The sequence below is a fragment of the Mangifera indica genome, chromosome 16 (assembly GCF_011075055.1).
Source record: "Mangifera indica cultivar Alphonso chromosome 16, CATAS_Mindica_2.1, whole genome shotgun sequence".
NCBI lineage: Eukaryota > Viridiplantae > Streptophyta > Magnoliopsida > Sapindales > Anacardiaceae > Mangifera > Mangifera indica.
Window position 1 is genome coordinate 7,199,048 of NC_058152.1, and position 23,902 is coordinate 7,222,949.

Sequence of the window (23,902 nt, forward strand, 5' to 3'; positions counted from 1 at the left end):
ACAAATCGTCTTCGTCCAGAGACAAAGACGAGGTTTTTGTCAATGATAAAGACTTCTTATCGATGAAGAGTCTTTGTCTTGATGAAGATGGCTCATCTTCTTCGACGACCATTTCCAGGAGAGCCATTTAAAAGAGACTGTAGCAGAGAGGAAGAGGTGTCACCTAGAGGTTATCGAAGAAGAAGAAACGATGTCAAAAAATTAAATCTGAAAATTGGAAACCCTAGAGGGGAAAATACTATTTTTTAAAACTTAGGTTAGAGTGAAATTATTAGTTTTTAGGGTTGAGGGGAGAAAATGATATAACGAATGGACTCAGTTAATTTTAATAGTTCATACTTTGGGTAGGAAATAGTCCTTTAGCCTTTTATACATAATCATGCTTTCAAATTTCCAAATAGTTTAGTTTTGCATATCTATTTTGGTATATTCTTATCAGAGATATGAATCTAGAGAGGAGTGTTACATATTGTTTGATTTCAAAGCCTTAAAGAGAGGACACGTTGGCATCATGCGGTCAAAATGATTGGCTACATTAAGTGATTGGCAAGCTTGGGCTTCATCATAGACAATAAGTTTGCCATTAACGTGGTGCTAAAATCTTTCCCTAAGTTATAGGGTAATTTCATTTTGAATTTTAACCTAAAAGTAAAAGAGAAAACCCTTAAAGAGTTGTTGTATAAACTCAGACAGACTGAATAAGAAGTATAAAAAGAACTTCGAGTAATATGTTTGTGATTGAAGCACAAGCATCAAAAGTATATTTCCCTTTCAGAAGTAGCAAAAGAGGTAGTATGGATCAAGAACTTTGTGACTAAACTTAGAATGGTTTCAAATATCATTAGGCTAATTGAACTCTATTGTGACAACAATTAAGTGATTGTTCAGGTAAAGAAGTCATGGTCTCATCAGAGATTCAAGCATAGACTCACATGATATCACCTAATATGAGAGATTGTTTAATAAGGTAACATACAAATAGCAAGGATTGATACATATGACTATTTAGCTAAGTCACTAACAAAGCCTTTATTACAATAAAGACATGATAGACATGTAACCGAATTTGACATTAGATATATGACCGTAATCCTGACATTACAATGAATAAAGACACATGCATTGATAATAAGATTATCATAGTGTTGAGCACCCTAAGAAAAATGAGGACAATTCTCATATGTCAAAGCTATTATAGACAACTTGGTATAACACATGGTTGATTGTTGTAGACCTGTTAATTAGACTGACTTGACCAAATGATATCCATATGGATGGTTGCTCTAGTGTCTATAGAATAAATTCTCTAAACACTGCAAATGCATATGATCCTTTGATTTAAGGTCACTAGATTGTCTCGTGTAAGGATCAGTATAGTTTGACAATATCCAATGTGCCACCATAATTAGGAAAATTATAAAGGTAGTAACTGACCATATTTTTAGATACATGGAAGCTACGATTGATCGATAGATGATTCATCACTCTTGAACATAAGAGAAGATATCTCATATAAAAATATTGAATGACATCTATGACTGTTTGAATTTGTGGCTATAGTAGGATAAGGTTATAGTCTAATCTAAGTCAGTCATTGATGTTTATCAATTCATATCAAGAAACTATTAAGATAGACATATTTCTACGTCTCAACCTTGAGAGATATTGGTTTAAAAATGAGTGAATTACAAATAACTATGATGTTATAAAAGCTTAAGAGATGTCCACTAACATTCTATCGTTCGAGTGACCATAATATTTCACTAGAGGTTAATCTTGGTCTGTATTCAGATTCACTTTGAATCTAAACATTATTAACTTGATAGAGAGCTTATGAGTTACATGTATAAAGAAGCTAAAAAGAACTCAGAGGAATGGATTGTTTGTTGAAAATCCTAGTATTCAGGGCTAAGAGAAAGATTGCAAATGGATTAGGTTTGCCTAATAGGTTGAAAGGACTCTATTTGACCATGTTTTGACCAAAGGCATAGTTACGCACTTAATATGTTAGTTGTGCACTTGGTGGGAGAGGTATCAGTCCTACAAATACTTGATGTCGATCGATACCGTGTAGGAAAAACATGCCAACTGGCATATACATATGGTTCCAACTGTGCAAGTTTTTATGTCTATGTCAACTAACACATATATGTGTATCGATCATACAAGCTTTTGGTTGTGCTAGTTGACACACATAAGTGATGTCAACCATGCAAATGGTATGATGGATACCGACTAGACAATCTTTCATGCCAGTTGTGCATTTGTTTGTTAAGAGTGTTGTGCGTGCCTAAAATTCCAACCACGCTTGAATACTTGCACATATATATAAGACATGTCTTTTCATAAAAATTACAGGAGTAGATATGAAAACCTAGTCATTACTCCCTTTATTTTCTCTCTTTCCTATAAATATCGTGGGTCTAATGAAGAGCCCTAACAACTTTTTTGCCTGGGTTTCCTCTTTCGTGTTCATGTTCTATGTAAATACCAAGGCACTACCTCATCAAGGTTAGATAGTGTACTTTCTTTAGCCATGAGAAAATTAAATGAGTCATTAATGCAGGTATTAATTTAAAACACCTTATGAGTGTTTTACATGTTAATGAATTTTTTGTTTAAAATAGGTATCCTAACTGGGGTTTTCAATATTGTTTTTGTTTTTAAATTTCCTGAAACATGAAACCTTTGACAACCAACTAAAACATTGACTATGATGAAACCATATATGATACGATGAATAATAGAAAGGCCAAATGACTATTTTTCACTCAAATTTTATCTCAATCTCAAAAACATACCCATAATAAATGAAAAATTCAAACACCCACTCATGAGCTAACTACTATTACAATTTTTATTTAGAGATAAAGATAAAATTATTATTTTATCACAAAATCCTAAAATCTTAAAAATTAAATATTATTTTAATACTACACATATATGATAAGATGAATAATAAAAAATATATTTATAAAAATACAGTTATAAAATTTTAATACATAAAAAATATATGTAATATATCTATATATACATATTTAATATGACTCATGAATTTTAGTTTTGATGCTTTTTTGGGTCAGGAGTCGGACTCAGGGTCATGATCCAACTGACAAAAATATGCGAGAAAAAAATGAAAATAGGTGTAGAGAAGATTGCATCTCAATGGTTATGATTGCAAGAAAAAAATGAGATGGGAATAATAGTAGGTTTCACAAATTGATGTTTTTGCATGTATATATCAATAATTATACAGGCTTAAAACAAGTCATCTTTAGATTTTGAAAAAATGAGCCAAGAATATCCTTTCTGTTATTGAATGGTGATTGCTGAGATCATATATTATGACTATGAGAAGGATACCAATCTTTTGTCATCCCATATAATATATCAGCCCCGTTGAGATATAAACTAGATCATATCACTCTGAAATATTGAATCGTAGTCCAATGAATCCATAGGCTTACCCCCATTAGAGAAATATTACTCTAATATATCATTATGATCCCATTAGTTATTCTTTTTTATTGTTATGTGAATTTTCTATAAAATTCACTGTTGTTCGAAAATCTTTCACACCATACAAGAATTAAAAACCAATGTATAAGAATCCTACTTCTCCACCTTTTTGGTTAAGGCCAGGGAATGGTGCGTGACCTCTTTGACATAATTAGATGACAAACACTTAAAATCAAATCATATAGAGACTCTAAAGGGAATCATAAATCCACTCGAAATAGAAATAGGGGGAGAGCAGTTTGGTTTTCATATTCTTCAATCCAAATGCACCAAGACACTTAATAATATCTCTTATTTCTTTCCACTAGTAAAATACCACACTCACACCGATGCTTAAACGTAACACTTATTTCCATGAGAATCTAAATCTCATGGAAAATCTTGTACTAACACAATGAGATTTACCGCAACTTCATGTAATCTATGGAGAAGAATCTTATGCCATGCTTAGGCCAATTGATGTTTGCCACCTTCAACCATCACCAGCAGCTACAAGGCTATCACATGGCACTGCAGCACTAATCGTAGCTTTGCTTTGTGCAGTAATTTTGATGCTCAAAGATATCCTACCTATGGTTTTGTCTGCAAAGAGAAACTATGACCTTAATTAAGAAGTTCATCAGTTAAATAATTGAATGAAAGTGAAATAAAGAAGCAATTTCTGAGTTAATCAGAAAGTAACAAACAGCACATTCAAGTATCTAAAATCCGACTCAGACTCAAAGATTTAACTATGCAAAGTAACACAACAATCATAAATTGCAGAATTATGTCAGAAAATCCATTTGTTTTATTGATGCAAGCACATTGGAAGAAAGATATCAAGGTCATTCAATGAGAGATGTATTAAGAAGTCCCTGTGCTCTGTCACTGAAGGTATAGCATAGAATCAAATGAAAAAAATGAAGCTGCAAGACCTTTTGCTAAAAAGCATGCCTTAATGGTAACCAGATTTATATATATTAGAGGCCTATGAGTTCTTTCCAAAGAAAATATCTCTTATGTCCACTAAGACTTTGATTCCAATATCTCTTTGGTAACACTATCAAGAAGATCTATCTCTCACTATTTAAAGTATCTTTTGTCCCAGAGTTAACAGCTAAAAGTTTTTCCTTATAGACCACCCAAATGTGTAATAATTATAAAAAATTAATAAACAAAGAACATATGCCTATCTCCAAATCAACAAAAACAAACCATTTCACTAAGGGGGAAAAACCATATTTGCAAATGGATAACACTATCTGACCGATTATAGAATCAATGAATGGTCAACTGACATAACAATAATGAACAAATCAGAAGATAACATACAGGCCAGTGTGGTTAATCACTTTTGTCATTGTAAAACATTTAAAGAGTAAAATTGGCCTAAAGATCTGTTAGGATTGGGACACTTGTCCTCAATCCAATGGTAGTTTTCATTATAAATAGGGTCTTCAAGTTTCAAAAGAGAGAAGGAAAAAAAAATATTAGGGTTATGTAATTTGGGCAGCCAAGTTTGGCTGATTCAAGAAGGCCTCCGACGCCTCCAATGGCCGGAAATGAAAGGTCCCGAACTCCTCAAACTGTTCAAAATGGGAGATAACAAACTCCTAGAATTGTTCGATTTATCCTTGTAATCTTTTGATTAATAAATTAGTTTTATTTTGTTGTTTATTTTTAGTTTTTATCCTTTATTTTTATTGAATAAGAGTTGGGTTCCTAACAAAATAGTATTAGAGTATTAGATCCGACGAGGGAGACGTATCAACGACCAAACAAGTGAAAAGATACCAGAATCGACAATGCAAATTGACGCCGAAAAGGTGGCTATGGAAAAAAAAAAGAGAGAAAAAACAGAAAAAGAAGAAAAGAGAGCGACAACTAAAAAAAAATCTAAACATGGCGACCGGAGATCTGAGAAGTTGACAAAGTTGGCATTGAGAGAAAGAAAACAAAAACCAAAAACAGAACAAGGAGAAGAAAGGAAAGCGGCAAAGCATGCAAGAAGAAAAAAACTTTACAGGATGACAAAAGAGAAAGTGAAGAAAGGAGAGAGAAGAAAAAAAATGTTAAGAAAAAAATTGACAGGTGGAATTTTATTTTGTTGTTTATTTTTAGTTTTTATCCTCTATTTTTGCTGAACAAGAGTTGGGTTTCTAACAAGATCGTAAGAAGAAAAAGATACAGAACAAGGTTTACAGTGAAAGGACTAAGAATGAGGTTGGGCATTGAAGTTATAGAAAACATATAGAGCAACTGTGAAGTTGATCCTCAACCAAATTTTACTCAAATCCCATGAATAGTAAATATCTCTCCAGGGGACTAAATAGCTACTATCCAGTTTTTGTATAATTTAAACAGTCTTTCAACTTTTTTTTAAACTTATTGCACAAAAAAAAAGAAAAGAAAAATCCAACCACTTCTGTTCATCCTCATAGTTGTTTGTCTGTATATTGTTATCTTTTTGTCATTGGCCTGAATATGTCTTAGGTCTTTCCTGTTGAAATGTTATGTGGTATTAGTTTGGTAGTAGAGTGGTGATAAGAGCAACCACCAAAAACGACCCTTATGTATACCTAGACAGCAAGGCCAGTCCACTATGATGGACCACTCTGAAGACGTGGGCAAGGTATTCAAGATTGAACATCATAATAATTTATGCATCCTTCAGCAAAACCAATTGGCTTTTAGTTGTGATGGCAAAACCTTGTCCCAACAAGTGGTATCAGAAACAAAAGTCATAGAGTCAATAGCAGGAGTGTCAACTCTAGGGAAGAGATTGCTGGTGGGGATGCAAAGATATTGCTTATTTCATATGACAGGTCATAGAAATGCTCCAAGGGTGCAACATCAATTTTCATAAAAGGCTTTACAACACTCAGTGAACATTTACTGAGTTTTAGCCTCAATGGAAAATCTAATTGTAGCAGTTTAAAGGTCTGAGAAACACAGTAACATAAAATGAAAAATATAATTTTATGACACGTAAGTATGACAGATAAAACAAGAGCATATGATAAAAAACCTGCATCAATAACTGAAAAACTTCAAAAGGAAAAGACAGACATTTGAGGGAGCTTAAATGCAAACCTTGGGGAAGATGAAAACGTAGATGTGTTTGAGAAGCCAGCAAAAACATTTGAGTAGGACTTGGTCAAATAAGAGAAGTTTGCAATTGGAGGTAGAGCAGAGACTCTTTCACCTTTCTTCAAAAGTTCTGGCAAGTTAAGCCTCTGCAAGGTCAAGACAGCTCTGGATTCTTTCCAAATGAAGGCAAGTATGCCATTTTGAGTCACAAAGAGGGAACCAGGCTTTGAGCCTGGATATCTAAAACCATACCCATTAGCTATACCTTCTCCAGTGAAAGCATGCTTAACATTCACTGGAAGGGAATCTGCATCAGTATCCCATGGAAATGGATCCACTGAGGGCTCATCTACATTCACTATAAACATTGCTGACCCATTTGGATGCAAAACATAGTGAGTGCCTTCCAAGATTTTGGTTGCAATAAGAATCCTTTGCCCACGAGACTCCTCATAAGACAACAAAAGAAAGAACAAAGCTTTTCCAGGCTTGTCTTCAGTAGGCCTCCCAGGTGGCCAACCAAAAGTTCCTCCCCATAGACCAGCATACTCTTGGTCTGCTCTTGGTGTCTGCATAGGCAACTTGTAAAGAGCAAACCGACTGTCATGCATGTTCGGCCATGCTCGATACGAAGATAGCTTTATAGTGGAGGCATGTAATGTTAGTCCTATAGTATCTCCTGATTTCAGAAATTCCTGAAGTTGTGCATGCCTCTCACTTCCTGAAGAACTATTCTTTGAAATTGCACGATTGGTATTTATTGAACTAGACTTCCCTAAAATCTGCCTAATACTATCCTTAAAATACCCTCCAAGAGTTCTCGTCTTGTTGCTATGTGCGTGTCCATGATCCCCATTGAGTGAACCATGTAAACCACCTGAACAATCAAGACTCTTTCTGATCTCACTCAATTCTAGCTGAGTAGGATCTAAAGGAAGTTCAGGACCTGCCCTCCAATTGATATTGTCTCCTCCGTGGTTGTACAGCAGCAGAAGCAAATTTCTTCGTTCCAACAATACAGCCAAATCATTTTTTAAACTCTCCATATCATCGCTAAAATGAGGAAATAGTGGCCCATGTGCTGCATCAGGTACCTCTAGACGAACTTGGCCGGTTACAACCTCAAGCAACTTTCTTCTATCACTAAAAGCCAACTTGCTGAAAGGTACTGTGGCCTCACTTAGCTCAAATCCCCTCTGTGACCTGGACAAATTACTATTCGACCTACAAACGTTCTTTGATGCCTCCTCCGAACAATGACCAAAGCTCTTACTTTGCAACAATTTACACTTATATTTCTGTTTCTTAAGCTGAACCTCAAGCAACAATACATTACAGCTCTGGTCAATACCCTTTACCGAACCCGGATAAAAATAATCACTTCCTTTCTCCTTTCCATGAAGAAAAAACGTCATATCCCCATTGAAATCACCAATAATTTCAAAAACTGGCGCCCACAAAATGGGGCCATCCTCAATGCCTAGTGGACCAAGCTCTTGAGGTATTATCCGGCACCCAACCACAGAAACAAAACCAGGCATAACATACACCACATTGCCAAGCTCAGGGTTCTGGTGAACCCAAATTCCAATCAATGGCTTAACATTAATGAGAAAGCGGCAAAGCGCCTTATACGAAGACACCCCCTTTCTCCATTCAACAAGGTCTCCATTGCTAAGAATTCCCACCACATCACACTGTGTAAGCCAAATTTTTTCAGAAGCCAAAAGCGCACACAAACTCTTACAACATAAACTAAGATTAAATATATCCCTTGGTAGCAGAAACCTTGATATAATTACAAATATATCATCAGGCAAAGCCACAAGCAAACTCGAACCAGAAGATTCGGGCAACATAACAATAAACTATATACAAAAACTCCACAATCAACAATCGAATAACACAATTAAATTAACAAAAAAAATGCTTACTTCAAAGGGTTTAAAACAAGAACCCACCAAGAAAATGAATCAGATTTTCTAAATTGAAGCAAAAACTGAAATGGGTATGCGTGAAAACATCTGAAAACCCAGGTTCAGTTTGAGTGATGAGGTGAAGTCAAGCAAAGACTTAAAGTCCACACCCAACGGTGGAAACAGTAAGTTATATTTTTGTTGGTCAGTTTGAATGGAAAGGAATAATGAGGAGCATTGGAATTATCGAAAAAAGAAAATAATGATGATTATGATTGATGGAGGAAGAGTGGGTTGGGTTTGGTTTGGCTTAGCAGCCAATATTGAACAGGGAGCTTAAAGGAGAAGCCAAACCTCAAAAGTAAAATTCTAAAACAACTTCTGCCATTTTTATTATTATCTTAACTCTTAATTTTTGATCCTCCCACTTAAGTTTAGGTTCAAATTAAATTTATTTAAATTTAAATCTAAATTTAATTTGAATAAATTTAAAACGAGTTAACTCTATATAAATTCAATCGAGTTCGAGTTCGAGCTCAAGTTACTCATTAATTTTTTCAATTAAAAATTTTGATACAAAATAATATTATTTTGATCAATATATATTAAAATAATATTGTTTTGATAACAAAATAGTTAAATATTCGAGTTCAAAATGAGTTGAACCGAATTCAAGCTAGGTTTAGCTGAACTTCCATAAGCTCAAACTCGAATTTGAGCTCTGTTATATACAAACTAAATCGAACTCAAATTTGATTCAATTCGAATTTAACCCTACTCTTACCCTCACACAACCCAACTCAACTTCATGTGTTACATGCAAGGTGGGCCATCTCTTGTTGCATTATTGCATGTCTATTTTGTAATTTCATCTCACTATATTATTTACCCATATAATTTTTTTTTATCTTAAAGGATTAATTTATTTAAAATTTTTCAAATATAATAAGATATTTTTCTTAGTTGAAAGTGAGGAATATAGCAATTTGCAGATATATACCACCATTTGTATTGTTATCCAAAATAAGTTTGATTGATTGATTGAGAATGGTTTGTCTTATTATTGGAATAAAAAACTATAAAATTGACATAAAAAATAATCTAATTTTCTAATAGGCCAATGACTTGATCCCACACAACCTTTAGTGAAAAGTCAAAGTGATCAGTATTACTTTTTAAAAACATAAACTTTCACCCATAGATAAGTTATGTTAACGACTATTATAAAAAAGATTGAAATAATATTTTTACCCCTCCCAACTGAAATGATGAAAATAACTTTCAATTGAAAGAACAAAAAAGTATAATTTATACATTTTAAGTGTAATTATCAATTTATCTTGTATTAGTGGACTGCCAAATTATTGTCTGATTTGGTTTACCAGAGTTGAATTGGTTTTTATGTTGTTTTGTTTGATTAGTTTAAGATGGATTCCAAGATTTTGGAAAATAATTTTAACTATCAAATTTTTATATACTATTTTATCATGCTAGAATTTATGGAGAATTATGATTTGAAGCTAATTCATGCAAAATTCCTGCAGAGTAAGCATGCTTGTAGAATAAGCATGGGACCTGTAAACAATCCAACATATTCAACATGTAACAATTTGGAAGTTGTTTCATGTAGAAGCAAAATTCCAGTGAATCTATAATGCATAAGAAACCCAAAGAAGCTACATATTGTAGTCTACATGCAATAACCAACTAACCATCAAGCAATGTAGTAAGACTTTAACAGAAACCCAGATAAGCTACATATTGCAATCTGTATACAATAACCAAATAACCATCTTCATACATGAAACAATGCATCAAGAAACTAATCCGAAAAACAATATACAACGATAGCAAAAAGGAAAAGAAGCCATCACAATAGCAAAAACCAACAATTATCAACAAAGACAACTAGATATGTCAACATGTCAAACTCCGTCACAAATCAAATGGATATGAAGATACACAAAGCAACCAAAAGGCACTGCAACTAGACAAAAATCATATGCAACTTCATTGATCAACATATCTGATAGTGAACAAAGTAAACACTGAAATTGTTGTATTTATCCTAAAACATTAAAGTGTTATTGGATTGTGATAGAAACAAAAGAAATAGTATCATTCATGGCAAATATATATATATATATACACACACAAACACAATATTAACTAACAAAAAATTAAAGTGGTTAGTGGGCACATGTTTTGCTCCTCCACTCTTTTTTTGGCTCAAACAGGCTAAGGCTTCTTCAAATTATGGGTTGTTCATACCTGTGAAAAAAAAAAAATCAACATTCTCTTTCATAGTATTTATGAACATCAAAATGTGAAAGAAACAAAAAAAAGTTTAGGAAGAAAAAGATAAAGATAAATACCTAGAGTTTGACTAAAAGATAAAGCTAGTGCAAATTGACCCTTGCAGAGTGACTTGTCATAGTGGGGATGGTCCTTCTCTATACATAGGAAACATTAAAGAAAAATTAACAGGTAAAAAAAAGTATGGAAAAATTAATTATATGTGTGTATGCAATGAATTATGGAATACTACCTTCTCTTTCTTTTGTTTGCATTGTCAGGATTCTTCTTGCAAGATCTCTTGTTGTGCCACATCTTATGAAAGACATTGCATCTAAGTGTGCAGTAATTTATTTTCTTCCTTTCTTGATCAAGCTCTTTTCTTCTAGCTTTCTGTGGCCTACCAGGTTTGGATTGTCTCACTAGTAGTTACAGCTTTCCTTTTTGTGACTCATCCCAACTCTTCTTATTAGGAATAAGGTGGATCATTCCAACATCTGTTTTCATATATGTTGGAATTGTCAACTTCTCTTCTACAGACTTCTCAAATGATTCAAAATTTATATACATTATGCTATAAATTGCATGTTGGAATGGGACACCACTCAATTGCCACATCTCATAGTCGCATATTCTTTTATCCAAGTCCAATGTAAAGCTTCTGAATGGTATAATGTGCATATCTATTACTTCAAATTTCATCATGTTAGCATGCAGTATTCTGACACTCCTTGCAACTTCAATATTCTTGTTCAAGTTTAAATTAACCAAAGGAAGGAGTTTTGTAACCCACTCAAACCCAGCTTTGAATCTACTTTGAATTCTACCCATCACTCTCCTTTTGTACATCTCTAGCAGGCTTAAAATGGGCATCTCTTGATCCTCTCCTAGCCAACTGTTAAAATGTTTCTCTTATGTTGTTTGTTATGGTCAGATTTGACATTTGTGTCAAAGTCAAATCTTGACCACTAATTAGGGTCATTCTTTATTATCCATTAGTGGGCTCGCTCATTAACTTGTCTAACTTGTGTTAAATTTTCTTGAAAATTTATTTTGTTTAAAGCTCTATAGATTGACCAGAAGAGGTTTCTCATGTGAACACTAGGAAAATTTTTCCTAAATTGGCATAAACATGTCTTACACAACATCTACTTCTTACAATTGGCCATTCAACAACTAGAGCATTTACCAATTCTTTCTACCTATCACTCATAAAAGTGATAAGGTCAACATCCCCAAGAAAATAATGCAATAGCCTAATGAAATACCCCCATGTCTCGTTGTTCTCCATTTCACATACACAAATTGCTAATAGGAATATGTCATTATTTGTATCAATAGAAACTATAGACAATAGGATACCTCCAAAATGACTTTTATGGTGACAACCATAGACCTCTACAAAATGTATACAACCCTCCACAAAACCTGCCTTTTGTGCAGAAAAACTCAAAAAGAACCTATGAAATATGGGGTTTGTAGGTGTTTTTTCCCTAATGACTTTTAAGACAACCGTTAAACTCGAATTACAACCCATCAGTGCGTGGCAATACTTAAATAACCAATTGAAGGAGTTTTGATGCTTCTTCAATGACATCCCAGAGGTAATTTTTCTTGCCTAATACAGTTTTTTATTAATTTTCAAAAGATGCTCCCCATTTAATTGGTCTACCAATGGTTTTATGCTAGTCCCTTTCTAAGACCTAATGAAAGCTATCATCTTAATAGCTACCCAACTTGAACTCGTACTCAGATTGTTTTGAAGTCACAGACAAGTATAGGTGTGCTCATATATTCTAATCTAATAAAATTGTCTATCCACCATCATTGTCACATATAAGTGGAATGGACAACCTAATACTCTACACACAACCTTAATTCTCTTCCTTTCATTATAAATTTTCCTCAAACTAAATCCCATTTGGACTGAATAATCTTGCAACACATCCCAAATTCATCAACACTTTCAAACACTTGCCCTACCTCAAAGTATATCTTCCTATCTGCCCATATCTAAATGTTTTAACCTTTATATATTTATAGTTATCATTGTCCTCACTACTACCTTATAAATTTCCATCTGAACTATCTTTTATAAAGTTTGACAAATACCTAACATCAATGTTTCTTTCCTTAGCCCTCACTGAACCTTCCCTTTCAACCCTCCTTGTATTGTCTCCCTCAACCCTCACTAAACTATCCACCTCAATTGGTTCCCTATTGTCAACTATATCATAACTATCATCATCATTTGAGGCATTGCTCCATTGAGACTCATTATCCTCACACTTAACAGTATAAACATTTTGGTCATCCTCCTTTGTTTAGGATTGGTCATCATCATTAAACTCAAACTCTACAAGATATTTTTCTGGTTAGGCTGGTTGATCTAATGATTGAGTAGTATGTTTTATTGGTTAGGAAGGTTGTTTGGTGATTAGGTAGTGTTTTAGTGATGGTTGGGTAATCTCTTGGGATTGGGGTTCAGTACTAATAAATGACAGTATTGGAATACTACAAATTGTCTCTATATGGAGGAATTCAACAAACATCTCTATGTTTTTAATCCCAACTAAGTTATATTGTTCAAAGACATGACACATATCTTCATTTGAGGCATCGCTCCATTGAGACTCATCATCCTCACACTCAACAGTACAAACATTTTGGTCATCCTCATTTGTTTAGGATTGGTCATCATCACTAAACTCAAACTCTACAAGATATTTTTCTGGTTAGGCTGGTTGATCTAATGATTGGGTAGTATGTTTTGTTGGTTAGAAAGGTTGTTTAGTGATTGGGTAGTGTTTTAGTGATGGTTGGGTAATCTTTTGGGATTGGGGTTCAGTACTAATAAATGACAGTATTGGAATACTACAAATTGTCTCTATATGGAGGAATTCAACAAACATCTCTATGTTTTTAATCCCAACTAAGTTATATTGTTCAAAGACATGACATATATCTTCATCACTATCTACTATAAATCTACCACCCCATTTGGTTTCCTTACCTCTACCCTATACTCTCACCAAGGTATAACTCCACCATCTCATCCTTATTTACAATATGTTGATTCACCTCTTTAATTAAAACAATGTAACTATACTCATCTAGGTCAACATTCAAAATTTCACATTTATGATCACATGCCTCAAATCATATATTAAACTGCATTATTGGCAACCTCCTATAAATAGCATATAAGAAAGTAAATGAAATTGAATCAGATTTACTTTTTAGATGACACATATCTAAGTTTGTGTATAATATACATCATACAGTATGCATGTTGTATACTCATACAGTTAGTTCACTTATTGTATATTATGAGTATACAGTTAGCATGTATGCATACTGTATAATCATACAATATATAGTAAGTATACACTATATTTTTGATACAGTTTGTATGTAAGATAGTATGTATGTTTGCATGTAATGTATATTGTATAATCACAAAACATACAACAAGTACCCTCTGTGATTATATAGTATGCATATTGTATAATCATACAATATACGGTAAATATACTATATGATTACATAGATAATCATAAAGTATACAATAAGGATATTGTATGATTATATATTATGCATATATGCAAGTACAATATCATGTGTGCATGTACGATAATCATCCAATACACCAGCATGCATTAACACATGAAATCTAGAGGAATCCAAAGTTAGCCTTATATCCACTAAGCATGCATTATCACATGCAACAAGATAATCATCCAATACACTAGAATTTTAAACCAATACATAAGCATTATGCACATTCATGAAGCATTATCAACCATGAACAAATTTAGAAGCATTATCAACCATGAAACAATACAAAAGCATTATCAACCATGAAGCAATATAGAAACATTATCCACAAACCATTACAATCATCCAGCAACACCTAGGCTATTCAAACATGAAACTACTAGTATAAAATCGTTAAAAATTACCCAGGCTATTCATACATGAAACAATAATAAGCAATATATCCACTAAGCATTAGAATCATCCAACAACACAAATTATTTGACAAATATATACCCTAAACCAGAAACAAACATGCAATATACATCAATAAACAACAACACAACTTAGTTTTTTTCAAATAAAACGTGCATACTAATTAATAGACAATAATCAAATAATAACCCTATAAAAACAAAACAACGGTAGCAACTTCCCATGCAAAATCTACACATATAGAATGTAACCCTAACATATACATAACAAACCTTATGTATATGATATGTGCAATCCATACAACTTTAATGAGAGAACGAAACATAGTATAGAACATATCAATAACACTTAAAACAAACCAACTTTTTGTACTTTTTATGTGTCATCCAAACAACCCTAAACAACTACTAAATAAACTACACACAACCACAACAGACAAAAATAACTGACCTTGCTTGCACTGAAGAAGTGCTAAAGTCTTCTGTGTAGTTTATGCCATCTTTTGTGGTTAAACAACCTGAGCAAAACTGACATGATTGACGTCGATGTTGTTACTGATAAAACAATAGCACTACTCCGTATATGTTGTCGTTCTTCATTCAAACAGTTGTTCGTTTGCCCTTGTAACTGTGGTCAACCCTTTTATTAAAATGCCCTTTTCATTAACAAAAATTGTTAACAGAATTTGCTTACAGACAAAAGTTTAAGTTTTTGAAAATTAGTAGAGGTCACTTTGGGTTTTCACTAAACCTTGAGTGGGAATAAGTCTTTTGGCCTTTCTAATATGCATGCCTACTAGCATCTTGTTGACCACAAACTAGAGGGAATAAAATAAAAAATACATTAAAAAATATTAATGAAATTTAGGGAAAGAAGATGGTTACAAACTCTGTTAACAATAAAAGATATAATATATATGTGAATATATATATATATATATATATATATATATATATATATATATATATATATATGTATATTAAAATCAGTGTTATAAATATTAACATTAAGGCCCATCACAAAGTTGCTGGCCAATGACGTTAAAGGAAAGGGTCCTGCATAAAATGTAAAAGTGTTGAAGAATTTTAAGAAAAAGAAATTAAAATTAGGACACATTATAGAAACAGAACCTTCCACCACCATCTGATTCTGATTGTCAAAACCAACGGTGATCCATCTGCCGACCACGCCATATCACATTTCTTTTGAAATTTTGCAAAATCAAAGCTATCCGCGTCGTCGATCAAGATTCATTGGATAAAGACGGTCTTCTCAATGGCTTTCCATTTTTAACGGCGGCGCCACTCCTTATAGGTGAAGGTGCTCATATTTTAACTCAACATGAAAAATCTTATTTTCCTTTTCATCTTTATAGGTGTAGTGTCTTAATAAAGGGAGGGTCTCAGTCTCAGATTCTCAGAATCTCAGCACCGGAGGCCTAGAGAGAAATTTTACATTTTCTTTTTTCTATTTTCTTATTAAATCATTTGCTTAATTTGTGATAGCTATTCGCCCTTCACTGTTTTTGCACTGCTTATCAAATTCTTCGTCATACTACAACCAATTTTGTGTTGTTCATCCGAATTTTATTTGATAAATTTTATTTTGTATTCATAATTTCTAATATTTAATGCTCAAATATAATTTAAATAATTTGTTAAATATTTTCATATTTCAACTATATAAAAATAATAAATTATTGACATTATAATATAATTTTAAATCAAAAATCAATATATTATCAATTATTTTATATTGTAAAGATAAGAAAATGAAAAAATTCAAACTAAATAGTATATTCCTGGTGGGGTAATAGTAGAAAGCAAGAATGTGTGGTGGAGTTAGACCATAACAAGTCCTAGTTGACTCTTGACTTGCATCCCTTTTTCAAGTCTGCAAGGGTGTGTTTAGTTTATAGGATATTTTATTATTAAAAATAAAAAAATTATCGTTAAAAATAAATTATTTAAAAAATTATTAAATATAAAATATTATTATATTTAATAAAAATTTATAAATAAAAATAATTAATTATTTAAAAATATTTTTATATTATTTGTTATTTTAAATTAAAATAAAAAATTTTTATCTTCAAAAATTAATAAGTAAATATAGAAACATAACAAAATAAAAAATATATTAATAATTTTTTAATACCTAAAATAGAATTGATAATAAATTTATTTTTTATATTATTTATTATATTACTATTGATAATAAAAGATTATTGTTATATTTTATTATTTATAACTCAAACAAAAAAATATATACAATAAAAAATAAATTATCTGAATAATTATTTGGTCCTAAACCAATCCCCCAAGTATCATCAGTAACACGTCATCAACAAGTCGAAACAAAGGTCAAATCACTATTTTTCACCCAAACTTTAATGAAACACTATTTTATATCCTTTAAATTTTAAAAATTTTAAAAATTCAAATGCAACTATAGACAAAAATCTATGGGATATTGAATTTTTTACTTTTTTTTAAACCATGTATATATATATATATATATATATATATATATATATATATGCATCTCATCTCAAACTTAAACAAAAATACTACAATAATAATCTATTTTTCCAAAACATTCTCATTGATGAAACTCATGTAGAAAGAAACAATATTACAACAGGAATCTTTCTTTTTTTTTCTCAACCTTTTAGCAAAGGAAAGAATCTCTGTAACATAAAAAAAATTCTTCAACAGAGAAAACACCAATGATTGAACAATAAAACTTATGAGAAAAACTCATTATAAAGGATTCAATTTGGACACAAGGGAGGGAAAGACAAAAATTATCAAATTTCTTTAGAGAATTCACATTTGTTGTAAAGATTTCACAACAAAATCATCAACATTTAGGTTAGTCTTGATTCAAGCTCTTACGTTATGTGTTTTATTGTTTAACAATTGAAAATCAAATAATGTAAGGTAGATTTATGTTTATGACTTCATATAAAATATAATTTTGTTGTGATTTCATGTTGTTAGATTGTTTAATGTTGTGATTTCATATTTTTATATTGTTTAATGTTGTTATAATATTGTTTAATATTATATTGATAATTAAAAAATACAAAAATTCAGGTTTAGATAAAAACCAGATGAAAAACACTTTGGCAAAACTAACCCTTGGTCTTAACGTCAACCCTTAGCTTTCCGCCAACTCCTCTGGTCCTATATGTCTATTTAAACACAAGTGTTTAACACAGTTGTTTAACACCAATGTCAATCCATTGATGCCTTATAATGCCCAAGGTTTAAACACAGGTGTTTTTATATTTTTAGGTTTATTTTAAGTCAAGATAGAAAAAAATGCATTTAAAATTCGCTATAGAGGGCAATGGATTTTAGGTGATGATAATGTTACAAGATATATTGATGGAAATGAGAGAGGGACGTGTATTGACACAAATGTTGATTTTGAAGGATTTATAGTGAGAATAAGCTATCGTTTAAGACTCAATAGAAGTCAATCAAATGTGCACGTATTTACCTTAGGCGATGTAAGTCCAATGGAGATTGTAGATGATGATGATCTAGAGTATTTGATAGTTGAAGCAAGAAGTTTACAAGGATTAACCAAACTCTATGCTACTGAGAGTCCAATTGATAGAAGGGACAATCAATAAGCCGAAGATGTTCATAAGGAAGAAAAAGAGGATCATCCAACAGACAAGTGCACATAGTCATAAAGTTTCCAAGAGTTTAGTGGGAATTATGGTGATGAAGATAATGACAATGGCGTGGATGAGGATTATGAAGTAGAGGGTAATAAGGATGATGACAATGATGATGAATTCTCAAGGTTTAATGAGGATATATATGGTGTTTAGAGCCAAGACATTAGCAGAAATCAAAGTCATGCTTGTAATGAGAGGGCCGAATGTAACATGAGACTTCACGGCTCTATAAATATTAAGGCATATCCAAGTCACATCTATAATCCAAATCCATTTCAATTGGTTTTTAAGGTAGTTATTGATGTTAAGAATGCATGTATTAGTAATTGGGCGACACAAAGGGACAACCATTTGCAAGTGATGGATATTTATAATTCGAAGACAGAATTGAAAGCATTATTTCGAACATATGCATTAGAGACATGAATTCAACGGAAAGTCAGTCACTCTGATAATATACGATATAAGATTAAATACATACATCCACAATGTAAATGGCGAGCACGAGCAACAAGAGAGAAAGATAAAGACTTTTAGGTGTTACAACGTATGGACAAAACACACACTTATCCACAGGATCAAATATTGTCACACCATAGACAAACTAGTGCAAAGTCATTGGAGAACATGCTTAAACCATTTTTTGTGTTTGATCATATTTAGCGACCAAAGAAAATTATTTCAGACATGACAGATAGGTACAAAATCAACATTTCTTACATGCAAGCATGACGTGCCAAAACATATGTACTAACTACATTACGAGGATCTATTGAAAAGTCTTTCATGTTATTACGCGAGTATTATCACAATTTGGAGCTTAAGAACCAAAGAACCATCACATGTATTGATATTGATCTAGAAAACCGGTTCAAGTTTTTCTTCATGTTTATGTGTTGTTCAATAAGAGGGTTCTTATAATTCTATTGTCCGGTGATATGCATTGATGTTTCACACTTAAAGGGAATGTATCTTGAGTTTATTTTCATTGCTATTGCAAAGGATGCTAATAATCAAATTTACCTGCTCGCTTTCGATATTGGGCACAAGGAGAGAATCAATACGTAGACCCCTTTTTTGACTTACCTACTCATATGCATTGGTGAATTGCTAGATTTGGTTATTATTTCTAATTGTCATCATTCAATAATTACCTCGGTGGCGTACGTACTACCTCATGCCCATCGTGGGTTTTGTAATTACCATATAAAAGGTAACATGTGTACGTAGTTCAGAAAAACCAAACATATTGAAAAATTATTTTAGAAAGCTACTAAGACATATCGTCTTAGGGACATCCAAGCTGCCATAAGTAGAATTACCCAAATAAATCACATTATGACAACCTATTTGATTGATATTGGGTATGAAAGATAGGTGTTTGCCAACTTTGGAGGATGACGATGTAACATCATGACGACTAATATTGTTGAGTCATTCAACATTTTGACATGAACTACTAGTGTTTTACCTATCATCATATTAATTGAGTTTCTGATGAGCACAATGCAATATTAGGTTTTTAATAAGCGAAATATGGTTGGTAAGTATGACTAAAATTGGTTTGATGTTCTTTTTTTTCATTGCATTTATTATTTATTTTTGCAAGTTAGAGATCTCACCTATTAACACCATGTGCTAAGAACAAGCTTGTTGGACATGTGCTCAAATCTGCCAATATGGCGGTTTAACTAATCAACATGCAACAATACGGAATCCATTATTCATGACAATAGGTCTTTATCATGATTATTCTTTTTTGAACTTGTGATTATGCGAAATTTCAACTTTTCCAAATTCTATATGCACACGTCATAGCTATTGCAAGGTAAAATAACCTCTCAGACTGTGTAGGATGGGTCAGTGCATATTACTCAATGATTTTTTTACGAGAAGTGTATATAGAAGATATTAATCCACTGGGGGATCAATCAACTTGAGCACTATCAAATATGTCTACAATTTATCCTCCGTTGATGGAATAACGACAATCTGATTGTCTTTTCAGCCATCAAGAAGACCTTCACAAGGAGAGAAAGTCTAATCACAAAACTACAGTCGATGTCATCAACCTGACCATAATCACTTAAATTGTTCGATTCCAACTCCAGTGTCAGTGGTTGGCTTATCCTGCGTATTAGGTAGTGGACAAGGACGAGGTCACCATAGTCACAATACAACCCATATGGCTGAATAGATTATCATGTTTAATTTTCTTTATTGTTTGATATTGTAATTTTAAGTGTATATATATTGCATGTTTAATTTATCTATTGGGTTTTGTCCAAATTTTAATGTATTATTTTTTTATTTTTAGGCTCTTATATGTATGCGATAACAGTGACTCAAAATAACAAATTAGAAATACTGTTGCATTTATTTATTATTATTCATTTTATGTATATATTGGATTTCATTGTATGACACACTATTTATTTTATATTAACATATTTTCTTAATTCATTTCCTTTCATGAATACATACTAAGGAATAATCAAAAGGAAGTTATGACAGAAAATGCAAATACATCACTGAAATAATAATTAAAGGTAAATCCAATTTGTATGCATGTACAGTCTAGGAACAAATAAACAAACCTAAACCTTAAACACTTACTGAATGCCCTCCTTTGGAATATGGTCATGACCACGTATCTTCTTAGTCTCCTAGAATGTTTAGATGTGAAGTTAAATAGATGATCTCGGGCAAGGTATTCTATAAATATAAGCAAACAAATGCCACAATCCCTACTTGTCATATTTTGTTTCGACACGTCATAAATGTACTTGTATTGTAACATTGGTGGAGTCTCTGAGGTTAGATTCCCTTTGATATATAAAAATTGTTTGCCTTCATTAGGTACGTTAGTGTTCTATGTTACACCAACAACTTCTTCATTCTTTCTAAATTAGTGGTATATTCGACAAAATCGTATACATATAACTTCCAGTTATCGATATCCAATATGTCATACACCCAATGTTGGTTGTCAAAATTGATGGAAATGAATATTTGCTAACCAATGAAGAGAAATAAGTATAGTTATTAATAACCGTAAATCCTAAACAACTTATGTTTGTACACCGCCTTGTTTACATTACTTCATGGCTGAAAGCATTCATTGGGTTGTACATGTGAGACGCCATTAATTTGGTCTAGGAAAAACAAGGACCACTCTATATTTGCACCCAAACATTTGAACTTATTGTAGCACTATGGGAGATATGCAATGAACTGGGTCACAACAGTCGTATAGTTACTATCTCGAAAAGATTTACGAGTGTTCCAATGAAAGCTTTGATGTGTAGTGTACGCAAATAAGTTAGACCATAAATTAAACATGTTATCCAATATGAACAAAGACAAAGGAATAATAAGTTACAATTTGGGTCCACTAGGGTTTACTCACATTGGCTTTCATTTCATTTGGTCCCCCAAGGAAGACATGTTGGTTGTCATTATTTGAAGCACCGCAGTACCACAATAAGAACTCTAAGTAGTTTTTAGCTAATCGTGAGTCCATATGACGCTCCTCAGGTATAGGTTGTTTGTTCTTTTGTGCCTTTATTGGATCTATGAAAAGGCTTACCAATTGTTTTCCTTTTCACAGCACACGACCAAATATTGACACTTTTTTTACAGTCGACAGGTTCTAAATAGTTGTCAATAGGTCCTCTTCTTATTATTGCACATTATCATTTGATGAGTCATCTAACTGGAAAAAAAATATGGTTTTCATTATTCTATAACATAACTAATTGAAATAATTAAAAAAGTATAGTGGATAATAACCTATAATAATCCTGATGTCTGAACATATGAATCTTCAAGTCTTGTAATTCAATGTTTTAAGGAGGATTGAAGTTTGTTCTTGCCACTGCTCCTACATGTCCCCAAAAATCTCCCAATAAATTATTAATGTTTGTTCTTGCCACTGCTCCTACATGTCCCTACAAAACACCGATGCCTACTACTGTCATTACTCCTGCATCTCCCTACAAAGTATCGATTTTTTCCCATGCATCTCTCTATGAATCATCGATGCATGTTGCTCCTACTTGGCATATATAATCGCAGTCTGTTGGTTGAGTTACTACTGCATCTAAGAGCTAATGACTCTTGCATGCTCTGTTAAGAGCTACTAAAGATGACCATGTGATACACTATTGTAGAAATCCAGTAAATTGAGTGTTTTGTAAGGGAAGCCCTCTGATACTCTTGAGATGGGAGGCACGGGATGTAGACATCTATAGAAGAGATACACATACCTTATGAGAGGCCTTTGATGACTCTCGGGGTTGTGCAATATGAGAGGATGACACCAGTGGAGGGCATGCCTATCCAAATGAGAAGTGCCATGAATAACAAGTCCAAACCCTTTTGATGAGGATTAACATATAAAAGCAGTGGAGACCTAAAGGTTGGGTATATGGGTAGAGGAAACCTATGCTAGGGGGGATGCCACAAGGACATAAGAAAGTTGAGACCTAACAATTACAGATAACAAAAACCCTTTAGAGGCTACCTGAAAGAAAGCAAGATGAATCAACAAGGTATTATCATCGTTGTCTAAATCAATAAACTTATCATCTGATGATACGTGTGGTGCATATTCTCTCATAAACTCTAAAGCCTATATGTACCACTCAAAGCTGTGCTCAATCTCAATTGAACGCAATACAGTTGTAATCCCCTCCTAGAACATTAAGAAAAATTATAAAAATTAATGAAATGAAAGATGAAACAATAAAATATAAATCTACCAATGATCAAATTACTAGAAAAGCATCCAAAAGTATTGATATGTCATCCCAGATCAGTAGTACAATTGTCTTCCATTTCAACATACGAAAGACCTGATCATTTGCTTCCAGACGGGCACAAGGTGATAGATTGTGAATCATCTCATAAATCTAATACTGAACAATTACAATATTTATGGGTAGTATTCACAATTGTTGGTATGAATGTTAACTTCATCAATTATGTGATATTTAACTGGAAAGTAATCAGTTATCTCAAAACATCGTAGCTAAGTAATAGGAGCAGACTAATGTAAAGTGGGTAGTGTTGTGCACAATACTAATATTTGTTATGTATGCCTTTCTACATCGAATCAACTATTTTGTTCCATGTCACTGTCCTCTATAGGTATTGACTAAATGCATCTAACTTGTTGGCTAAATGCAAAAAATGATCAAGTATTTTTGTTCTATTGTCTGCCTCTAATAGTCTCGTAAATGCAAAAAACAATATCGTAAACTTCATAACTTCCTTGTCATTGTCTCTCTAAATTTGATCACCAATTGCTTGCTCAAACTTCTTATGGGATAACAACCTATTAATACCTGATAAATATTTCTCTCTCAAACGAGGCATCCCTATACAATAAATATAGTTGGACACTTTCGTGTCCTCCTCAAATATCAGATTA

At 32.6% G+C, this 23,902-nt stretch overlaps 1 protein-coding gene across 1 annotated transcript; it reads right to left on the reverse strand.

Annotated features, from left to right (window-relative positions):
• Positions 1-3,710: 3,710 nt before the first annotated feature.
• On the reverse strand, positions 3,711-8,816 carry LOC123199357 (F-box protein At5g39450). The gene is made up of 2 exons (XM_044614326.1): positions 6,595-8,816; positions 3,711-4,101 (listed from the first exon to the last, which is right to left on the reverse strand). The coding sequence occupies exons 1-2, from the start codon at positions 8,448-8,450 to the stop codon at positions 4,086-4,088; spliced, it is 1,872 nt and encodes a 623-aa protein (XP_044470261.1). The 5' UTR covers positions 8,451-8,816; the 3' UTR covers positions 3,711-4,085.
• Between the last annotated feature and the right edge of the window lie 15,086 nt (positions 8,817-23,902).

Bases quoted from the DNA above. Each gene is read 5' to 3' on its own strand.
- LOC123199357 (XM_044614326.1), bottom strand. From the start codon at position 8,450: ATGTTGCCCGAATCTTCTGGTTCGAGTTTGCTTGTGGCTTTGCCTGAT.